The following is a 19,181-nucleotide window of genomic DNA, read 5'->3' as shown; positions in this document are numbered from 1 at the left end:
CCTCATCCACGCCACCCACCAGCCTGGTCAACCCATTCAAAATAATGCATGGAAAGTGATTGCAAAACAGGTTCACGTTTGATCAGAGGGGTGGCAACAGAGCCAGGTCTTGTCTAAGCTGGTGGGCCAGTCTCCACCTCCACCCTCCAGAGCCTGTCACAGCCAGTGCACAGTATTCCACCCTTCCAGGTATTTGGGATAGTCATCCCCAAGTGTCTTAAAGCAGAGGGAAAAGGAAACATCTGGTCAGCATGAAGAGAAGCATCTTCATATCTCTCACCAGAATGATGCAGTCAGCCTGATGCCTCTCCCCCTACACACGCTGAAGGCTGACTGCAATGGAAGAGCTACAGACCTTGCCAGGTAGGGGATGAGGGGTGGTGGGAAAGCACTATGGTCTTTAGGTTTAAAAGAAAAAAAAAGGAAAATGCTCTCATGGGAAATGTTAGTGGCAAGGCTCCAAAACGCTGAGCAATTAAACTCATGCTACCACTTCACAACCTGCTTCTACCCAGAAGAACAGAATACTTGAAACAAAAGCCATGTACAAAAAAAGTACATTACAATAAAAATGAGCCCAGCTGGCTGGGATGGCTACCTAGTGACAGATCCCTTCTCAAAGCTGAAAAGTAAGAAAAGACAGTCAAGTGTACAGACAAGTGAGGGTGAAGTGTTACTTTAAAAGCCAATCCCTGGATTTCCAGTCACTCGCCTTCTGCTTTAAATCTTAATGGGTTTCTGGACTCACTGGGCTGCATAACAGCAGCAAGTTTAGTGTCTGATTTTTGGGTGATGCAGATCAGTCTTTTCTTTACAACTCATCTTTTTGTATTTTCTGGTCGTCGTCATCATCACCTTCCTCAAGGTCTGTTTCTTCATCTGTCTCCAGATCTTCTAGATCCTGTGTAGAATACAAAGATAACTGTCAGTTTCTAGAACATTAAGCAGATCCAAAATTAAAGCACAGAACACTTTCTCTGATTCATCTACTGTGTCCTCAGCTACTGTGTTAGGAAACCATCCCAAGACTTCCAAGAGTTGAATTTGAGGAAAAAAATAAAGATCAGAAATCCATGAAGCCACTACCTGCATCTGTAACAACCTCTTCTCCAGACAGAAAAGGAACTTCCATCTAAATATTCAGCATGGCAGCTTTCATCATCTTGTTGAAGTTCCAGGTGCTGGGCAAGCAGCCTCAGAGGAGCAGCAAGCCCCAACTATTCCAGCCCTTTGCATTACAAAGTCAGCCTGTGCAGAATTCGGAGGCTGCAGCATCAGCCATTTCCATGCATTTGTATATGCCTCTCAAGAGGCATTTATTCCACACCCAAACCAAGTGCTCTAAATAAGAGTCCATTACAGGCCAGTAAGCAGCAGGACATCAACTATGGCATGTCTGTTCATCTATGATGTAACTACACTTTTATTCACCACCAATACTCTTTCCTACCACACAGCTAGTCAGGATCTTATTTAGGGTTTAGGATTCACAAGCTGCAGCAGATTCAGCCCACTCTCCCTGCCCAAAGCATTGCATTAGTTCACAGGACTCACGTCATCAGCAGCAGCACCATCCTGACCTCCGCTGTCCAGGAATTTTTTGAAGCCTTCTAGTGTCCGCTCCCCATTATAGTCAATTACCTACATGGGAGAAAACATCAAGATAATGGTCATGGGCACATAGAGAACCACACCACTGGAGAGGAGAATTCTCTTTCTGAGCAACAGTTAACATGCCAAGCAAAAGGGAATTTAAAAATTCACCTTCACCCATATGAGACGAAGGAAAACAGCTCAGCCACTAGACTTCAGAGATCACTGCGAGGAGAAAATAGCCTGCAGATGAGCACACTGTCCTCTGCTGTACTTCCCTCTTTTCCCCCACTCCCACTTCCCCCCAACTCTTTCCTACGACCCAGCCCCTCCCAAAGGGTCTCAGATGTCCTGCAGACTTGTTCTGGTGTGTTCCATCCCTACAAAGCAGAGAGCCCTCCCACAAGCCTTTTTCCAAAATAGAAAAACAAAAGCCGGCTGCTAAAGACTTCCAGTGCTCCCTTCTTATATGATCTGTAGAGAGAGCTGCTGCCTTACATTTCTGCCAGAGCCTGCAGGGAAGAACTTGAGGGTGGGGAAGCTGTGGATTTTCACTGCCTCTACTTCATTGGCTGTTGAATCCATCTTGGCAATGACAATGTTATCATGGTCCTTATAGGTCTCTCCAAGCTTGTCCCAGATGGGAGCGAGCTGTTTGCAGTGACCACACCAGGGAGCATCTGTTAAAAAAACAGAGCTAGCACCAAACAACCTACTTCACACAGTAGATCTTTTCCACTGATGCATTCCTTTAATAGCTCAGATTCCAACAGAAAAGGCTTTCTCCCCCAAGCAGCCCTCCAAGTTTCTTGGCACCCCTTTCATGAGAGTTACTTGGAAACCACTGTATAGAGATACTTACAGAACTCTACAAAGACATTCTTATTTTCATCAAAAGCAACATCTTCAAAGTTCTTTCCAACTAGAACTTTGACTGGCTGGCTGTCCCAGTCTTCAGGAAGATCCTGGCTCATCAGGTGGGGCTGAAATAAGAAGATGAATTTAAAGAGCCATTTTGCTATAGAGCTGCTTGGAATACACAAGCAGTTACACATACAAGAAAACACCCACTTATGCAACTCCCTAAGTGTCCCAATCATAGGCTGTAAGCAATCAGACAAATCAGTGGCTTCCTCTTTCTCCTACAGAAAGGCTGCTGAACACATGTGAAGAACAGGTGCTCCTGCATGGAAAGAACTGCAATTCTGCTCTGCAGGAAGCATGAATTGCTGGCTATGTCATTCCCACATGACTGAGATTAGATAAACAGTCACTACTGGCCCACTGTTACACACAGCTACCTCCAGGAGGTTAGAGCTGAAGGCTTTTTAAGTTCTCTCTGCCACACAAAAGTTAAAAACCTTCCACAGCTTGCTAGCAGAAGGAACAGCTGGATAAACAGCACAGTTCCTCTAAGCAGTAGAAAGGGCACACTCTGGCACCAGGATGTAACTGCTTCCCCACAGCCTTCATGCTTCTCAACACAAAGCCCACAAGATGTTCTGCAAGGTAGTTGGAAGGATTTTCTCCAATTGACTTGCATATTATGCTCTTGAAATATATTTGCTTAAGCAGTAGAAAGTAGGAATATTACCAGTATTCATATTTATTACCTTTATCTTACCCTCCAGGAACTTATTACAGAAATCTTTGATCTTGTCTGCTGTGAGGTCATCTGATTCAGGTTTGTATTTGGTCATTTCTTCCTCCAGTGTGATCAAACGTACAGCAGGACATTCTTCCTTCTTTAGGCCAAAAAATTCCAAAATCCTCTGGTTGTCACTGTGATCACTGTCAATGAATATGAACAGGATCTTTGGAGGAAAAAAAAAAGGCAAATCAATATGGTGAGGACAAGTTAACACTACTTGGTTAACAGCCCTTTCAAGGGCACCTGCACAGCTGGCTGCTGAAGTGCCCCGATGCTCCCTTCTCCAAGCCTGCCGGGAGAGCACCCTGTCAGAGCACGAGGGCTGGCACCACGCTGGTTCAAGCAGCACGCAAGCCGACCTGGCACCAACACCCATCACAGCACATCAGATTTACACTCAAGTAGCAGTCAGAGGTGCCTCTCTGCATACCTACTGGCTGCTGTAACTGCTCAAGGCAGTAAGCAACATAGTCACATATGAAGGGACACCAACAGGCAGCTACCTTCCCCTCTTCCTCCACAGGCATACAGGAACTACAGGCAGGCAGTGCTACAACTCACTGCAGGAGGCAATCACTGAATTCTTAATACAAGAAATCCATCTCACCTTCCCTTTGAAGCTTCCAGCTGCAGTCTTGAAATTGTCCAATTTCTCTTGGTAATCAGACACACTTTTTGGTAAGAAGAGCAGAATATGAGTCTTGATCTCTCCTCCAAAGATTTTAGGAGCAGTCTAAGGAATAAAAATAAACTTATTTTTGAAAGAGAAGTAATTACAGTGGAAAGGCCAATGGGGCTCTACTATTCTGACTCCACCACAGAGGTCTGCTGCAGTAAAGGACTGCTTTGAACACCAGACTTAGACCTCCTTTTCTCTTGTGCAAAAGAACTCCAATGTAATCTACATAGTTCAGGGTTATGGAGGTGTCTAGTAACTGCTAGAATGGCTTCAAGACAACAAAAATCCACACAAACTACATTTTTAAACTAAGCAACATTACACCATGGCAACAAAGAGCTGACCCAATATGTGAACACCTACCTGCTCAGTGAACTCTATCACCAGAGGTAGCTGGTTGGACTTGATGAAGTTCAGCAAGTTCTCTTTTGTGAGATCCCCTTCAAAGTTGTTACGGCCTTCATCAAACTGCAAAAATGAGGTCATCCCCAATTAGATATATTCTTACATTAAACCTGTTACCCTTCTATACTCCACAGAATTTCCTTCAAGATGCATTCAAACCAGAATCCAGCCTTGATGGATCCCAGCTGCATTTATTTAGAACAAGTTTCCATCTTTCCACCAGGGTCAGTACATTTCCACCTACAATCTGAATCAGTGTACTCATCTTCCCCACAAGCAATGTCCTAATTCACCCTGAGCAGCAAAAGGGGAGCAACAAGACAGACATTCAGCCTAGCTCTTCGTATCGATTCTGCATCATCATGGAACCATTTGCTAGTTACACTAGTCGTCCTTGGTGACAGCAGCTGTCTTATAAAATCGCCGGTGGCATGAGGCTGGCAAGGAGCTACCAGAGTGCCAGTTAGTGCCAGAGCAGAGGCACAAACATTAACCAGACAGCACTATCAAAGGCATCTGACAGCAGGGTCCACACCATGCACAGGAAGTAAACTGCAGTTTACTCAGCACTGTAGAGTCCTTTCAGCCTCTATTTTTAGAGGCAACAGCACTTAACACGTACATTTGTTACAGATGCCAAATCCATTTCAATTTATTATGGCAACACCTGTATCACTGACCAGGACTGTCAGAACTATCTCTGGTGGCCTGGAAAGGGAAAAGCAGTAGAGGAGTATCAAGGTTAAGGAGACGCCATGCAGGATACCACCACAGTCCCAAGACAGTGCAACGCTGGAGTTACTGGCAGAAGCAAGAGTGAACTCAAATAACCCTGTGTTAGAAAAAGCCTATCAGCCTCAGCTGAAAATCTGAGCAAAACATGCAGCTTTTGAAAATAACTTCAGAATGCTTGTTGCAGGGTCTGTGCAAGCCTGGACAACTCGCACAAAGGGTGAGGTAGGGATGACTCGCCATTGAGAACACTCTCAATATAGGCTCGACTAGCTACAGGAAGCTGAGTCAAATTCCAGAGACATAAAACCTACAGTCAATTAAACAGCAGAGTAGTTATTATGCATCTGTATTCAATTTCCATTGCTGCTCATTTTCACCTTTGTCTGAGGGAGACCAGACATATTTTACATCTCTCATGGCACTATGATGACATAGCATCCAGACAAGAACAAGGAGTGATGCTCCAAGGCATCAGTCTTCTTTCTTCCACTGAGCAGGTCACTTCCACAGCACATTACTGCACATCTTCAGCTCACAAACAACTTTTCCAATCAAGGTCCTTCTCTTCCTATTTTTTTTTTTATACATAGAAGTTACCAAAAAGAGAACTGCTTTTAGTCCCAGATATCTTAAGTCAGTCATGGAAATGACTTCAGAATTTCTTTGATTATGGAAGGGTCACACCATTGCCTCAGTTCTTTGTAAGGGGCGAGAACAGCAACAGTTCACAAGAACTTGTGTTAGAAGATAGCACTAAGTCAATTAATTCATTTACTGTTCTTCAGGCATCCAAGACTACAGAAGGCACTAAAGAGAATTAAACATATAATAGTTTACACATAACATACAAACAAAATGTTTTTTCGACCTAGCATTAACCATGAAGCAGCATATGAAGAGATTACACAAGCAGAGCTACACAGGCCAGAGGACAAAGTGCAGGCAGTAAGTCACTCAATACAAAAACACTTTGGCCTGACCTCCTAGCACTTGGCAGTCCTTACCTGAGAGTCTAACTTGCACCTTCAGTTAATCTGCTCTGAGGAATCCCAGGCTTAATTTCAGGATACAAACTCCTAACATTATAAAAACAAAGCTACAGTTCCAGCTATTTTAGCTGAATTAAGAGAATGAAATAAAAAAAGAAAATTAAAAAAGAAAGAAATACTTTAGCTTCTCTTAGGGTCAGACTGACCTTTGTGTTTACAAGTTTAATCAGTCTGAACCTAAGGCAGCTCTGTCCTGCCTTACTGCCCCCCATATAAGCAGTAGCATCAATCCCAAAGATCTTATCTTCCCAAACCTGGAATCTTACCTGGTAGTGAGGATTCCAATAGGTAAAAGGCATTAATAAATTTAATTCTGACTCTGTGGATCACCAGTACCCCTCTGCACATAATAATACAACTGCCCCAACCTACTGAGCTAAAACTGCAAATCCTCTTATACACCTTGGTGTAATCACTATGCAGGGGAACTGCAGCAACTCAGAGGATACAGAGGCCTCCCAGACACAGCCACTGACTGACTGCAGTTGCAGCCAATGCCAACTGCTTTTAAAGGAACTTTGCTAAGTTACCACCAACCAGAATATCATGGGAAGTCAGCAGGCACTTGGCTGCTGTTCAAGACCTTCAAAGTTTGATAAGGGTCAAGGGAAGCCTCATTAGTTATGGCGATAAATATTTCCAAGATAGCACGGTCCATTGCTGCAGTGCAGAAAGATACTTGAGAAAAAGGACAAGGCTGAAGCAATACTGTGGATCCCAAACACCAGCAGCTCCAGGAAAAGAAGGGATGGGAGGAGACCGGCGGTGCTGCCCTCTGCTGCCTGAGGGACCAGCCGAGGAGGAGGGTCTGCAGCAGCACTGCCCCCCAAGCCTGCACACTCTGCCCCTCTCCCCAGGCTGAGCATGGAAGTCACTCCTTTGAGAGCACAGGACTCTTTACAGTTTCACACAATAGCAGATCACCAACCTCATTTGAGTCTAGCACTTTCATTAGAAAAAAAAAACTAATGAAAGGTAGAAGACTCAAGTTTAGTCCAGCTCACATCAACCCATACCTTCTTGAAGAGGACAACTCCATCTTTGCTAAGCTGGTACTTGGAGAAGACATCAGCACTGGACGAGATCCCAAAGGGAATGTCATCAATGGATTCTGCTGCCAGCACAAACTCCTTGGCAGCATCTGATGCCAAATCCTGGAGAAGAAAGGTGTTTCACTGGGATACAACAAGCTGAAGTAAAAGCTCTGGCTTTACCAGCCAGAGAACTTGAAGATCAAGTAGAGCAGGACGGCAAGTGTTTCACAACCATGAGGAGCTGTCAGGTCACCATAGGGCAGAAAGCACAAAAGACACTAAACACATGCAGGGACCTAGCTGTAAGCAAAACACTACCTTAAAGAAGCCAATCACAGCCACTTCATTGGAATCCACTAACGTCTCTGCGGCAGCAGCGTCTGTGAGGGTCGTTGCAGCTGGACCGGTGCGTTTCTTCAGCCAGCTGACGATATCATCTGCCTCTCTGCCAGCTACACAAGGAAGATAAGAGCATTGATTCACTTTTGTATTCTTGAACTCTAGCAGGGAAAACACTTTGAGTTTCATGACTGTTCAGCAGCCAGCCTGGAAGCTGGAAAGAATGGGGACACCATTTACACAACTCTTCCTCTCACTCCTACTGTAATTAAGCTCACCATAAACATTAACTCAAGGTACAAGGGCTCTTAAAAACCCATTCTTTTCACTACTAGTACAGCCAGAGTACACTCTTAAACTTTGATCAGCACTATCAGCAATACCACTTCTGCAAGACACTGATAGCTGTCATGCAAATGCATCGCCTGCCCCTTTCAACCCAGTACTCTGCATCCTGCCCTCGGAGTCTGGCCACCGTGGCGGGGCTCAGCACGGCCTGGGTACACGTGTTCAGTATCGATCCTGATAACACCACCTTTGCCTTCAGGTCTCTCTTCACTACTCTACGTCATCACTCAAGTTCTCTCCTTCAGTTCCTGGTGTGATGTCACTGGAACAAAGTCAAGCAGCAAAAAAAAAAAAAGAAATGGAAGAGGGCTCATTTCCTACACAAGCACCTGTTTCAGCTGCTCGAGCCCCGGGAAGAAGCTCCAGGCTGGGAAGGCTGCTCCGCACAGCTGGGACCCTCAACATCTCCCACAGGACAGCCCCCCCACGCCACTAACCCAACAGGGGAGGGGGCCACAGGGCCGCGCCGGGGCGGCCTCGGAGCCCCCCCGCTCACCCGTGTACTCCTTGGGCGCGTCCTTGTCGCCGTTGCGGAAGAACTTGATGGTGGGGTATCCGCGCACGCCGAACTGCTGCGCCAGCTCCGACTCCTCCGTGGCGTCCACCTTGGCCAGGCGGATCTCGGAGCCCTCCTCGCGCAGCTTGGCCGCCGCCTTGGCGTACTCGGGTGCCAGGGCCTTGCAGTGCCCGCACCACGGCGCGTCTGCGGGAGGACGGGAGCTCCGGCTGCCGCCCGGCCGCGCCACCGGCCCGTTCCCCCATCCTCCCCGGCCCACCAGCCCCGCTCCCCGCGGCTCCCGGGCCCCCGCCCGCGCCCCCCGCCCGCGCGCACTCACAGAACTCCACGAGCAGGTAGCGGTGCGCGGCGAGCGCCTGCTCGAAGGAGGCGGCGCGCAGCACGAGCACGCCGTCCTCCTCGTCGGGCTGCGCGCGCCGCAGGGGCAGCAGGCAGAGCAGCGGCACGAGCGCGCGCAGCAGCCTCATGGCGCCGGGTCGGGGCTCGGGCCGCAGGCCGCGCCCGCCCCTCTTATAAACCCGCCTCCTCCCCGCCGCCGCCGCGCGCCATTGGCGGCGCCGCGCTGGCGTCGCCGCCGCCCGCCATTGGCTCGGCCCCGAGCCGCGGCCGCTTCCCGCTTCTTATTGGCTGATACGCGCGCTGCGCCCCCCGCCCGCCGCCGCTGGTTGGCTGAGGGCCTCGCTCTTCTCTTGCGCGCTGGGATTGGTCGCCTCCTGCTTCACGTCGCCCCCGATTGGCTGGTGCCGCCGCTCGCCCATTCCGCGGCCGCCGGCTCTCGAACGTGGCACTGGGGCGGCCCCGCAGGGCGGTGCTGCGCATGCGCAGCGCGCGCGCGGCAGCCCTGCGTGGTGCATTCTGATTGGACCGCGTCGCCAACCCGACCCGGAAGGGAAGGGAGGCGCCTTCCGGCGGCACGTCCCGCTGGAGGGAAAGGCGGGGCGCACGTGACGGCGGGCACGTCGCGGCGCGGGCAGGGCCGAGGGGCGGCAGCCGGGCCAGGCCGCCCCGCCGGGCGCCGCTCGTCCTGCGGCCGCCCCGCCCCGCCCCGCCGCGCCGCTCGCGGGCAGAGCGACCCGCTTCCCGCCCGGGGCAGGGCGGCTCCCCCGCGGCAGCCCCTGGCAGGAGCCCCGGGCTCCGGCCGCTCCGAGCCGCTCCGTGCTGGCGGGGCAGCCGGGCAGGGAGGGCCGCGCCAGCGGACGCGTCGCTGCCGCCACGGCCACGGCACGAGCGCTGTGCCGGGCCCGCCCTCGCTGCCGAGCGCAGCCGCCTCCCCCCTGCCGAGGCCGCGGGGCGGCTCGCGGCCGTTACAGCTGCTCCGTGGTTTGAGGTCAGCGTTGCCTCAACTTCCTTCGTGAACTGAAACAGAGAGTGAACGTGAAAAGAACTGTCCTGTATCACACCGAGTAGCCCCTGGTTGCGGTGCCACAAGCAGCACTTTGGGAAGAGTTAAGAGCAGGTCAAAGTTGTCCTCCGTGCCCTCCCAGGCATTGCACTTGTCACTGCCACCACCACAGGCACGATCTAACAGAAATACCAACGTCCAGAATTTGGAAAGTCTTGCCAAAGAGCTGAGCGTTGCGTCAGACAGGATCTAACCCTGACGCGAGCTACCCACAGAGCGACTGTTAGGGGCCAGAACAAGGAGGGCTTTTGTTCCTTTTATCAGCACCTTAGGGCTCGCCACTAACCGACAAGAGCGAGGCCGATTCCTGCCTGGTCTCTGCTCTCGCACCCTTTCACGTCCCAGCACCCCAGGAGGGATGCGGGACTTAGTGGCAAAGTTCAGGACAGGGAGGACGACACAAGCAGAAACACACCCCTGGGGAGCAGGTTAAATGGGGCTTGGGGCCCTTCTCTGGCTGCTCTCCCATGTACGGAGGGAGCTCCCACCCTGCTACCGAAATGTCGCTCTCGCCCTTGCGCTTTCTGGTGGTTTCTGCAGGTCGCACCGTCCCCTCTCGCTGCAGCACCTGGTGAGCGCGGCAGTTTTCCCGGCGGCGAGGCGGAGGCCGTGGCTGTGGGTGCCAGGGCTGCCCCGCTGCAGCTGGCAGCACCTCTGCAGAGCGGCCGCCGCTGCAGGTGTTTCAGCTTCGCCAACCCCACAGATTCTGTTAAGAGTTTTCCACAGCTACAGTTAAGTTTCTTATCCCTAGAACAAATGTGCCGCGTGCTCTGTAAACATCCGCAGGCTCTTATCACACATCACCTCTCCTAAATTCCATTCTGCCTCCTGTTGCCTTCTTTTATTGTTCCCAAGCACAGAGTAATCGCAGTTAGAGCTCATGTGCTGGAGGAGGCACCGCAGCAGTGCTGCCAAGCCACCCGCGTCGAGGCAGCACCTCGTCCCCACCTTCCCTCTCTGCGACTCATCCTGTGTCCTCGCTCCCCTCAGCCCTCGCACTCTGCCCCTTCCTAGGGCAGAGCCGGCAGCGGGAGCAGCTCCTCCGGCAAGCCCTCAGGGGCAGCGACAGGCGCCGCAGCAGGGGCCTCTTGCCTTTCTCCCGCTGGCCAAGGCCTCCCCAGCCCCTGTTGCCCTGCAGGATTCTGGTGCTCTCACCCCAGTGCTCGCATAGATCGCTTGCTGGCATCTCCTGCTGAGACCAGAACGGATAGCAGACAGTCAGTTCAAAGTTTTTATTTAACTGTCATAAAAGGAGAAGCAGACGATGATTCCAAACCTGTTAACCTGGGTCTAGGATTTACAGACAATATGCACCAAATCAAATTAACAAAAAAATCTCTCTAGGGGCAGGGCAGGAAGAGTTAGAGGCAGAGACGTAGCTACGAGAAAACCACATGTACTTGGTCCCGGTTCTAGTACAACCTCAGTGTGGGAGGATCCGAATAAGGGGCTGCAACGCTGGACCCTGCCTGCCCCGTCGCCGGGGCTGCCGTGTCCGTGCGGCCTTGGGAGCAGGCTGGAGCGCTGCGCGGGTCTGCTCTGGGCACGCAGAGGAGTCGTCTAGTGTCAAGGCAATAAATACTGACAGGCCAGGCACAGATGTCGAAGGCAGAACGGATACGTAAGGCATTAACCGCTCTTGGGTGTTTGTCCACGGCACCAGCACTGCCGCGCGAACAGAGCAGCCCGGTGTGGGCAGGGGCTGCCCGGTGTCTGAGCCCTGCGGCTACGCAGGCTGCCCCACGGCTATGCAGGCTGCCTGGTGTCTCAGTGCCCTGCAGCTACACGGGCTGCCCTGGTGTCTCAGTGCCCTGCATCTACACAGGCTGCCGCGAGGAGCCTGCGGCAGCACTGGGGACTCCCACAGTGCCCTGCCCTGCTCCGCTCCGAGCCTGGGAGTGCCGGGGCTGCCCAGGGAGGTCAGAGCTCTGCGTGGACGGGCTGGGCCCTGCAGGGCTGGTGGGGGCACCCCCAGGATGGCACCGCTCCCTCCCTTGGACATGTCCAGTCTCAGAGAAGAGCGGACGAGCAGCGAAGCGGGAAGCCGTGAATCATTCCTGCTAACCCACGAGGGACGGCCGAGTGCCAGGCCAACAGACACGGGGCGGGCGGGGGGCGCTTAAGAAGTGTAACAAGGGCAGGGCCCCCTCCCTAGAGGGCACATGTTACACATTAAGGCATCATGGTTACGGGGAACATCCACGAATGAAACTGCCAGTGTTCCCAGGACACTGGCTGGATGGAAGGGGCAGGCCAGTCATGATTTTAGCCAACAAACAGATTCAGTGGCTGCCTGGCTCCAAAGCCCCCAGCTACCTGGGGCGAGAGCTGCCCTGAGCTGTGTGCAGGGAGTTAAGAACATCCCCAATCTGCTCCCTTTGTGGGACAAAGGAGTCTTTCCCCCTCGGCACCTCTCAGAACAGAGGAGGGCCGGGCACAGGAGCAAGGGCTCCCACCTCTGCCCGGGGGCGTCTCAGCCCTGGGACGGCAGCTGGAGGTCAGATGCAGACAGCCTCGTTTGGCCAGTTCTGTTCAGTGATTCTCTGGGGAGGGGGCACGTTACAAAACAGCTCCGTGGACAACTTAAAATGGAGGGGGGGAGTGAAAGGGAAGAGGGTTCCAATGTCAGCACTTTGGTACAGGGAGGGGTTTCTACAGTAGCCACTGTCTGATTTGCGCTCTCAGGGTTTGGCCTTGGGAAGGGCTAGTCCTTCCAATCCTTCTTAATGGTCAGGTTCCACTCCCAGGACAGGTGGTCCGTCTTATCATCATCTGTGAATTTGGATTTGATGTTGTAGCTGCCCCGGGCCAGCATGCCCTTCGGAGCCTCTTCCATGGGGGTCAAAAACTCGTACTCTTCTGCTCGGGGGCCGTAGCTCCCAACCATGTATTCAGTCTTGTCAACTAGAAGGAGAAAGAGGTAGGTGGAAACTGCAAGAGACCACCCTGCATTTGGGGCAATACTGAAGCACACGAAAGGGCTGTTACTGCCACAGCCATCCATAAAAACACACAGACCCTACGAGAACAACCCTGTCCCCTGCATTAACAGCTTCACTCGTTCCCAAAGCCGTTCCTTGGGCAGGAGGCAGCGCTCCCACACCAGCGCTGCTGCATGTGCAGAAGGGCCCCAACAGCGAGCATGATCAAGCGCAGAGGAGCGGGCACAGGCTGCCGCACGGCAGCAGCTGCACAAGAGCCTGCAGCGCTGCAGCAGCGGGCACGACCCGCCTGCTTCCCACCGCTGACCACCTCCTCCCACGCGGAGCCACCGGGGACGCGGCCCCCGCACCGCGCAGCAGGCAGCCCTCACACAACGCAGCACCGAGGCGCCGCGCAAGCACTTACTTTTCACTCCTTTTCGGAACGTGTGCTGGATATACTTCAACCCTGACACAATCTCCCTGTTCACCTGTGGGAGACAAGCAAGGACTGTAGAGAACAGAGAGATCCTACACACAGCCCCCACCACTCCTCGAGACAACTTCCATTATCCCACCAGTTTGAGGGCTCAGGCATTTCCTGTACTGGAACTGCAAAATCGGATGTTGCAAAGTTCCTTGGTTCTTCACTTTTCAGACCTGAGTTCTTACCTTAAAGGAGATCTTTATCCGGTATTCCACACCCTCCTTCAGCACAAACGCTTGCTTTTTGTAGCTCTCCAGGTCACCTGGAAAGAAGGGAGAGTGTTGCTCAGAGTGCAACAGACTGATTCAGCTTGCAAGGGGTCATTAAACAGAGTCTGCAATGGCAGAGGATGGGTCTGCCCCTTACTGCCATTTCTCCCACTTATTCTCCCATTTTTGCAACTGCAGACCCCCCTCGCTACCTGACACAGGCAGAGGATGCTGTGAAAAAACTACCTCATGACACGGCAGCTCCACTGCTAACTGGAGCACGACCCCTTGGAAACCTTTGCTCCGAGGAGCAGCCCTTGGAGCTGCCCCGCGAGGCACAGGTGGGAGGGCGGCCGGCAGCTCAGGCGGCTGCAGACCAGCCCAGGCACTCGGGGGGAAGGAAGAGCTTTGCGGGGTGGAGGTGCCCATGTCCCAGAACCCTCAGGCAATCTCTCCTGCGGGCAGGAAAGCTCGACTGCCACCCCGCAGAGCTTCTGAAGACTCTGCATCAACCGCGAGGAAGGGCTGCTGCTCCTGCCTAGCTCACCTGTCAGGTCCAGCTCCAGAGGGCCAGGAGCAGTTGCACAGACCAAAGTTAGTTTGGTCACCACCACATTTGGAGCATTAGGATCTAGGAGACAAACAAGAAGTCTATTAAAAACTCATCCCCAGCATCAACCCACACAGCTCCTCACTTCCTTCCAGGGCAGCTTTTGAAAAAGCAAGGACCCCAGTGAGGACAACACTCAGCTCAGCAGAGGGCTGGGCTTCCCCTCGTGTTACGTCCAGCACACAGTCCCTTCCATCACAGAACAGCTCCCTCCCACCCAAATCCTGCTGCTTTATTGACAGGGCCAGAGGTTCAGTGCTGGGGGAGGACAGGCCCATGCCTCGGAGCTGCTGGCTGCACTCGTGCCCAAGGGCAGAGCTGGGATGAGAACAGCTCCCCGGCAGCAGCAGGGATAAGGCTGGAGGTGGCAGAGGGAGCGGTGGCTCCCACAAGGCCCCGCCAGGTCCTGGGGCTCACCTGCGCTCACAGTGACAGCGCCCAGCAGCGCCTCCTTGTACTTGCGCAGACTCTCATCATCCTTGTCCAACTCCTGGATCTCCTGGATGCTCTTCTGGGCTGGCGGCTTGTAGTTGACCGAGTGTTCATCCTCCTCGTTCTCAGCTGCAATCTGGGCCAGCTGCTCCGCCGTTGGCTCCTGCTCTGCCATCTCCAGGCACACGAGTTACACTGCAGTGGGAAAGAGAAGCGTAACTGCATCAGCCTCCCTGCAGCAGCGTGGCCTCCTGCACGAGCGGGGCCTTCCCGGGACTTCGTGCCCAGCTCCATGGCTCGCTCTGGAACCTGCAGGGGCACCTGCCACCAAGGGCCCTTCCCGCTGCCCACACAACCTCCAGCAGATCAGGACTCACTCAGCCCATTCAGACCCATGCAAGAGGGTGGAAAAAACTCAACCTCCACAGTTTGTTTACAAGCTAGAGCAGGTTAATGACCCAAGGCAGAGAGAAAGCATTCTCCTTCCAACACCAAAACAGGGGGCTGGAGCTTCCACTCGTAACAGAGCTGAGCCCAGAATAACCCTGCGTCAGTTCTGCTTCCCTACAACGCACGAGTCCAGCTAAGAATAGGCACCTGCCCCACTACTGGCCAAGCCTCGGGAGCCTCTGCTCCCTCGGCAGTTTATAGCTCAGAAAGAGGGAGATCAATCCGCTCCGCGCCGGATGCCTCCGAGGGGAGGAATGAGGCACCTAGCCCATCCGATTCCGCTCAGGCCTTTCCAGAGATCCGTGTCACACCAGGTCGGCGAAACACAGCTAACGGGTTCAAAACACTTGGGTGGCTTGGCTCAGCCGCTCAAGTCCCCAGATGCACCCGAACAAGGGAAAAAGCAGCTGCGTATGAAGGGCTGGTGACAGGCGATGCCGACACCCCATTAAAGACCTAGGTTAAAGCCAATAATATTCCCGAATAACCCTTCACGTCCCCCAAGGGCCATCCTATGGCAAATACCAACTGCTCCACAGACTTCACAACCTCCCTCGATGACAACAGCTTCTGAGAGGCCTTTTGTACAAGCAACATCCTTCACAAATGATATTTCTACCATCACCTGGCATTCCCACACCCCGTTCACTTTTCCTACATCAAATTTGCACTGGCATACACAGCTCTGAACTGAAAACTGTATTGTCTGTTCTTGCATTCCAAATAAAGCAAAACCTACAACATTCACTGCACACAACACAGGCAATACTCAAACACAAGCTTACAATCTAGATGCACTTCCAAAAATACAGAAATACATCTAGAAATGGCAATGTGCTAACAAACAGCTAGGTCCACAACGAAAGCCTGTCACACAGGACACGCTAAGCCAACCGCCACCTTTGAGCTAATGACACAATAAGACACAGTTCAACTACTCCTTTTCTGTTTGCCGTGCCACCCAGAGGAGGAAAGACAAAGCTCAGGGCTGCCACCCACCGTACGGCCCATACAGTGCACGCAGGGTGACGCGCGGCAAGTGTGCGATGCTGGAGCCCGTCTGACTCCATCTCCAGGATGAGTCCAGCTACAGTTGTAACAGCAGAAGGCTGCAGGGGCCATCTGGGCTGCACTAGTATTTTTAGCCTGAAGTTTTATGAACATTTTGTTAGAGAACAAAACAAAGTGACGTTTTGCACATCTCCACTGGAAGAGGAGGCTACAGCAGACTTGCCAGCAACATTCAAATGGAAAAACTGAACAAAAACCTGACGACTCTTTCTGCCAAGGGCTGAACACTGGCATCGACTCGCAGGGAGGCGCCGCTGCCGCGGAGCAGCTCGTGCTGCTTGAGCTGCTCGCACTGCTCGCGCTGCAGGTGGGAGCGCAGGTCTCTGCTGCCCCACACACGGCGACCTGCCCTGCCGGGAGCTCTCCGGTCACTGCCGCAGCTCGGCCAGGGCAGCGTCTCCGGCGTTTTCAGGATCCCCAGGGACACGCTCCACAACCGGCCTCGCCATCTGCTCCAGGGTTCCACTGCCCTCAGCAAGTGCTTTACTTTGCTCCCGCGTCTCAGTGTTGACCGGCTCTGTATCACCAGACAAGCAAAGAGGGAAGAGGACGCTCGGCTACCTGAAAGGGCTCTGGTCCCGGCGGCTGCAGGGGGGTCTGTGCCGGGAGCTCTTCCCACTTCCCTCCACGGCCAACACCAAGTCACCCGCATCAAACGGGACACTGCGAACCGCTCGTCTGCAAGGACCGGTCAAAACCCCGGCGCTGAACAACGAAGGAATTTACATTCAGAGGATCATTTTATCTCACATCATATGTGCAACCCTGGTGCGCTCATATCAAACCCAGTCACTCGCTTTGGACTCGTCTCCAGAAACGCTGCCAGCCTCTGTGTCTCCAGGGTGGGAAGCACACATTTGCTCAAGCATCCGTTCTCATGTTCATCTCCCATTGCCTCCAGGCCAGGCTTCACCTGCCAAACCCTGCAGCGTGTTCTCTCTGCACACCCTGATGATCTCGTGGACACGTCTCCTCCAACAGCTGCAGCCTTCAGGAAACAGAGGCGACTGATGACCACGAGAGCCTGCCACAATGGGAGTCTCAAGCTACAGCCCCTCCTGACTCCCAAACTCTCTATTACGACGAAACTCCTTTAACAGGGATGCAAACCAAGGCAGCTGCAGTGCTCCCAGTTCTCTTCCCAGGGCCACGCACACGACTAAGGAGCCGCTGGCGCCTGCACAACCCGCAGAGCGCGGGGAGTTCTCCACGCACAGGTGCTGTGGGTGCTCGTCCCGCACTGCCCTGGCTCAGACAGCTGTCCCCTCCCTGCGCAGCTGCCCAGGCACAGAGCTACACCCGCTGCTCAGCCACTCCAGGTGTAACAGACGGGGCAGCAGTTCCCTACCACACATCTCCAGCACCCAAACACCAGCAGCTCCATTGCAGGAACCCGCCTCGCAAACAGATTTTTAGCAACAACTGTGCCTCAGATGGCACAGAAAACAGAAACAGCCTCGCAGTGCTTTGCTTTGCCTCTAAGCTTAATTCTGTGCACAAGAGCTAAAGAAATCTTTGTGACTTGTGGGGAATCTGCACATGACCTTACAAACCATGGGAGCCCACCAAAGACGGCAGCCAGCTCTTCGAGCTATCCGCAGTCAGCTGAGGAGGTGAGAGATGCTGCAACCAGTAGCGCCGGCCAGGGCATTTCCAGTCCGTCTCTAAAGAAGGACTGGAAAAATATCCCTTCAGCCCTTCCGAGAAGCATTCCCAGGCGCAGCAGCAGGGAGAGCGGGGCCGGGGCGGTGCTGCCGCCGAGCGGAGCGGGGCAGCCCGGCCCGGCCGGACACTCCCAGCGGGAGCCGCGCGGCTCCTCCCTGCGTTTCATAACCTCGGGTCACAGCTCCTCGGCTACTCCTCCGAGCACTGAGCCAGACAGGAAGGAGACTCCCAACAGCAAAAAACTTTTCCAAGCTCCTCAGCCTCGCCCCTTCAGGCTTTTCACACAAAGCATTTCTCTCAGCTCAGAATTGGTAAAACAGAGCCCTTCCGGGTGCACGGAAGGCTGGTACCGGAGCGCCAGGCAAAACAAAGCCCGGGGATTCCTGGGGAGAGGGGGCCACTAATCCTACCCACCCGGTGCTGCGACCACAGTAGCCGCATCGATGCGCAGAGCTCGTCACAGAGAGGCAAAGATGCAGGTGACGGACGGGACCTGCGACGCCAGGTCCTTCCGAGCGCCCAGCTCCGTCCTAAGCAGGGCTTCCCCCAGGCACCGCCGACCTGCAGCTGGATGTGGCAACTTGTTAACTCAGGAATTTGAACCTAAGGCGTTGCCCTGGGGTGCTTAGAAGGGAATTCCTCTCCAGCTGCTTTGGAGCCTTGGGAGATGCTCACGCGCCCTTCCCTATCAGCAGCTCCCCGGCTCTTCAAACACAAGCGGCTTGCGGCGCGTTGGGGCTGGCGCCGCCCTGCGACATGCAGCTCATTCCCGCTAGGGCCTGGGATCTGCGCGAGGTGCCGGCGGGACGGGGCCGCCCGGGCTGCTCTGGGCCTGAGAGCAAGCACAGCAACAGGCTCCAGGAGAGCCGCAGAGGCCGCTCGGGCCTTCGGGGCCCTCGCACGCCTGCAGAGGAGCAGTGCCCACCACGAGATTCTTGATCAGCAGCCTTCACTGCTCCCTGCAGTCAGCCTGGATCCCCTCGGTATTCCCACAGTGCAGAAGCACGGAAAGCGAGAGCCTCACCTCCTGCCCAGGAAACAACACTGGGAATGTAACCCCAGGGCTGGTGTCACGCAAGCTACGGCAGAGAGCGACTTCTTCACAGCCTGGGCTCAGGATCCCAAGGCGTTAGGGATGCGCCCGAGCAGCCACAGCCACCTGGTGGCAGCGGCACCAAGCAGGCCCAGCCTTCCGCCTTCCCCCGCGGCAAAGGGCGAATTGTGCGGCCGCAGGGCGAGCGCAGGGGGAACCGATACCGCCAAGAACCGTTTCCGGGAGGTAAGCTTCTCACCAGTCGGTTCCCTGACCCAGTTCACTGAAAGCTGTGATCGCGGGGAGCAAGAGCCGCGCGGAGCCACTCGAGCAGCAGTCCTGCAGCAGGCGGGGGCGAGCGCTGCGGGCCCCAGCGCTGCTCCCGCGCACAGCGCTGCTCCTGGGCAGCGGCGCGGGAGGCAGCACCGCAACCGCCCCCCGGGCACCAGGACTCGCGGGCGCTGCCCAGGAGCTGCCCCCGCTCAGCGGCTCCCCGGGGCCCGGGACGGCGCCGCTGCCCTGCGCTCCGCGGGGCCGCCCCGCGCTCCCCC

The 19,181-nt window shown here is 54.3% G+C and overlaps 2 protein-coding genes across 2 annotated transcripts; both read right to left on the bottom strand.

The window, feature by feature from the left end:
- On the bottom strand, nucleotides 1-8,835 carry P4HB (prolyl 4-hydroxylase subunit beta). Its single transcript, XM_026036925.1, has 11 exons — nucleotides 8,670-8,835; nucleotides 8,330-8,536; nucleotides 7,465-7,598; nucleotides 7,129-7,266; nucleotides 4,287-4,391; nucleotides 3,852-3,977; nucleotides 3,207-3,407; nucleotides 2,456-2,576; nucleotides 2,092-2,273; nucleotides 1,555-1,641; nucleotides 1-901 (listed from the first exon to the last, which is right to left on the bottom strand). Exons 1-11 carry the CDS (start codon nucleotides 8,815-8,817, stop codon nucleotides 812-814), a joined length of 1,539 nt encoding a protein of 512 aa, XP_025892710.1. The 5' UTR covers nucleotides 8,818-8,835; the 3' UTR covers nucleotides 1-811.
- Nucleotides 8,836-10,969: 2,134 nt separating this feature from the next.
- On the bottom strand, nucleotides 10,970-18,952 carry ARHGDIA (Rho GDP dissociation inhibitor alpha). Its single transcript, XM_026036866.1, has 6 exons — nucleotides 18,890-18,952; nucleotides 14,397-14,606; nucleotides 13,917-14,000; nucleotides 13,346-13,422; nucleotides 13,101-13,164; nucleotides 10,970-12,656 (listed from the first exon to the last, which is right to left on the bottom strand). Exons 2-6 carry the CDS (start codon nucleotides 14,584-14,586, stop codon nucleotides 12,457-12,459), a joined length of 615 nt encoding a protein of 204 aa, XP_025892651.1. The 5' UTR covers nucleotides 14,587-14,606; nucleotides 18,890-18,952; the 3' UTR covers nucleotides 10,970-12,456.
- Nucleotides 18,953-19,181: the final 229 nt, after the last annotated feature.

The sequence above is a fragment of the Nothoprocta perdicaria genome, unplaced genomic scaffold (genome assembly GCF_003342845.1).
Source record: "Nothoprocta perdicaria isolate Ctin4 unplaced genomic scaffold, notPer1 scaffold_187, whole genome shotgun sequence".
Lineage (NCBI taxonomy): Eukaryota > Metazoa > Chordata > Aves > Tinamiformes > Tinamidae > Nothoprocta > Nothoprocta perdicaria.
Note: the sequence above shows the minus strand (reverse complement) of the source record. Positions and strands in the feature narration are given on the sequence as shown.

What these genes read in the sequence shown, in the direction of transcription:
- ARHGDIA (XM_026036866.1), bottom strand. Translation starts at nt 14,586, where the DNA reads ATGGCAGAGCAGGAGCCAACGGCGGAGCAGCTGGCCCAGATTGCAGCT. An exon ending in GGATAAAGATCTCCTTTAAG is followed by an intron (nt 13,165 to 13,345) that starts GTAAGAACTCAG and finishes TGTCTCCCACAG; the next exon opens with GTGAACAGGGAGATTGTGTC. An exon ending in GTTCCGAAAAGGAGTGAAAA is followed by an intron (nt 12,657 to 13,100) that starts GTAAGTGCTTGC and finishes TTCTCCTTCTAG; the next exon opens with TTGACAAGACTGAATACATG.
- P4HB (XM_026036925.1), bottom strand. Translation starts at nt 8,817, where the DNA reads ATGAGGCTGCTGCGCGCGCTCGTGCCGCTGCTCTGCCTGCTGCCCCTG. An exon ending in CTGGAAGCTTCAAAGGGAAG is followed by an intron (nt 3,408 to 3,851) that starts GTGAGATGGATT and finishes TTTCCTCCAAAG; the next exon opens with ATCCTGTTCATATTCATTGA. An exon ending in TCCTGGAGGGTAAGATAAAG is followed by an intron (nt 2,577 to 3,206) that starts GTAATAAATATG and finishes TTCTTATTTCAG; the next exon opens with CCCCACCTGATGAGCCAGGA.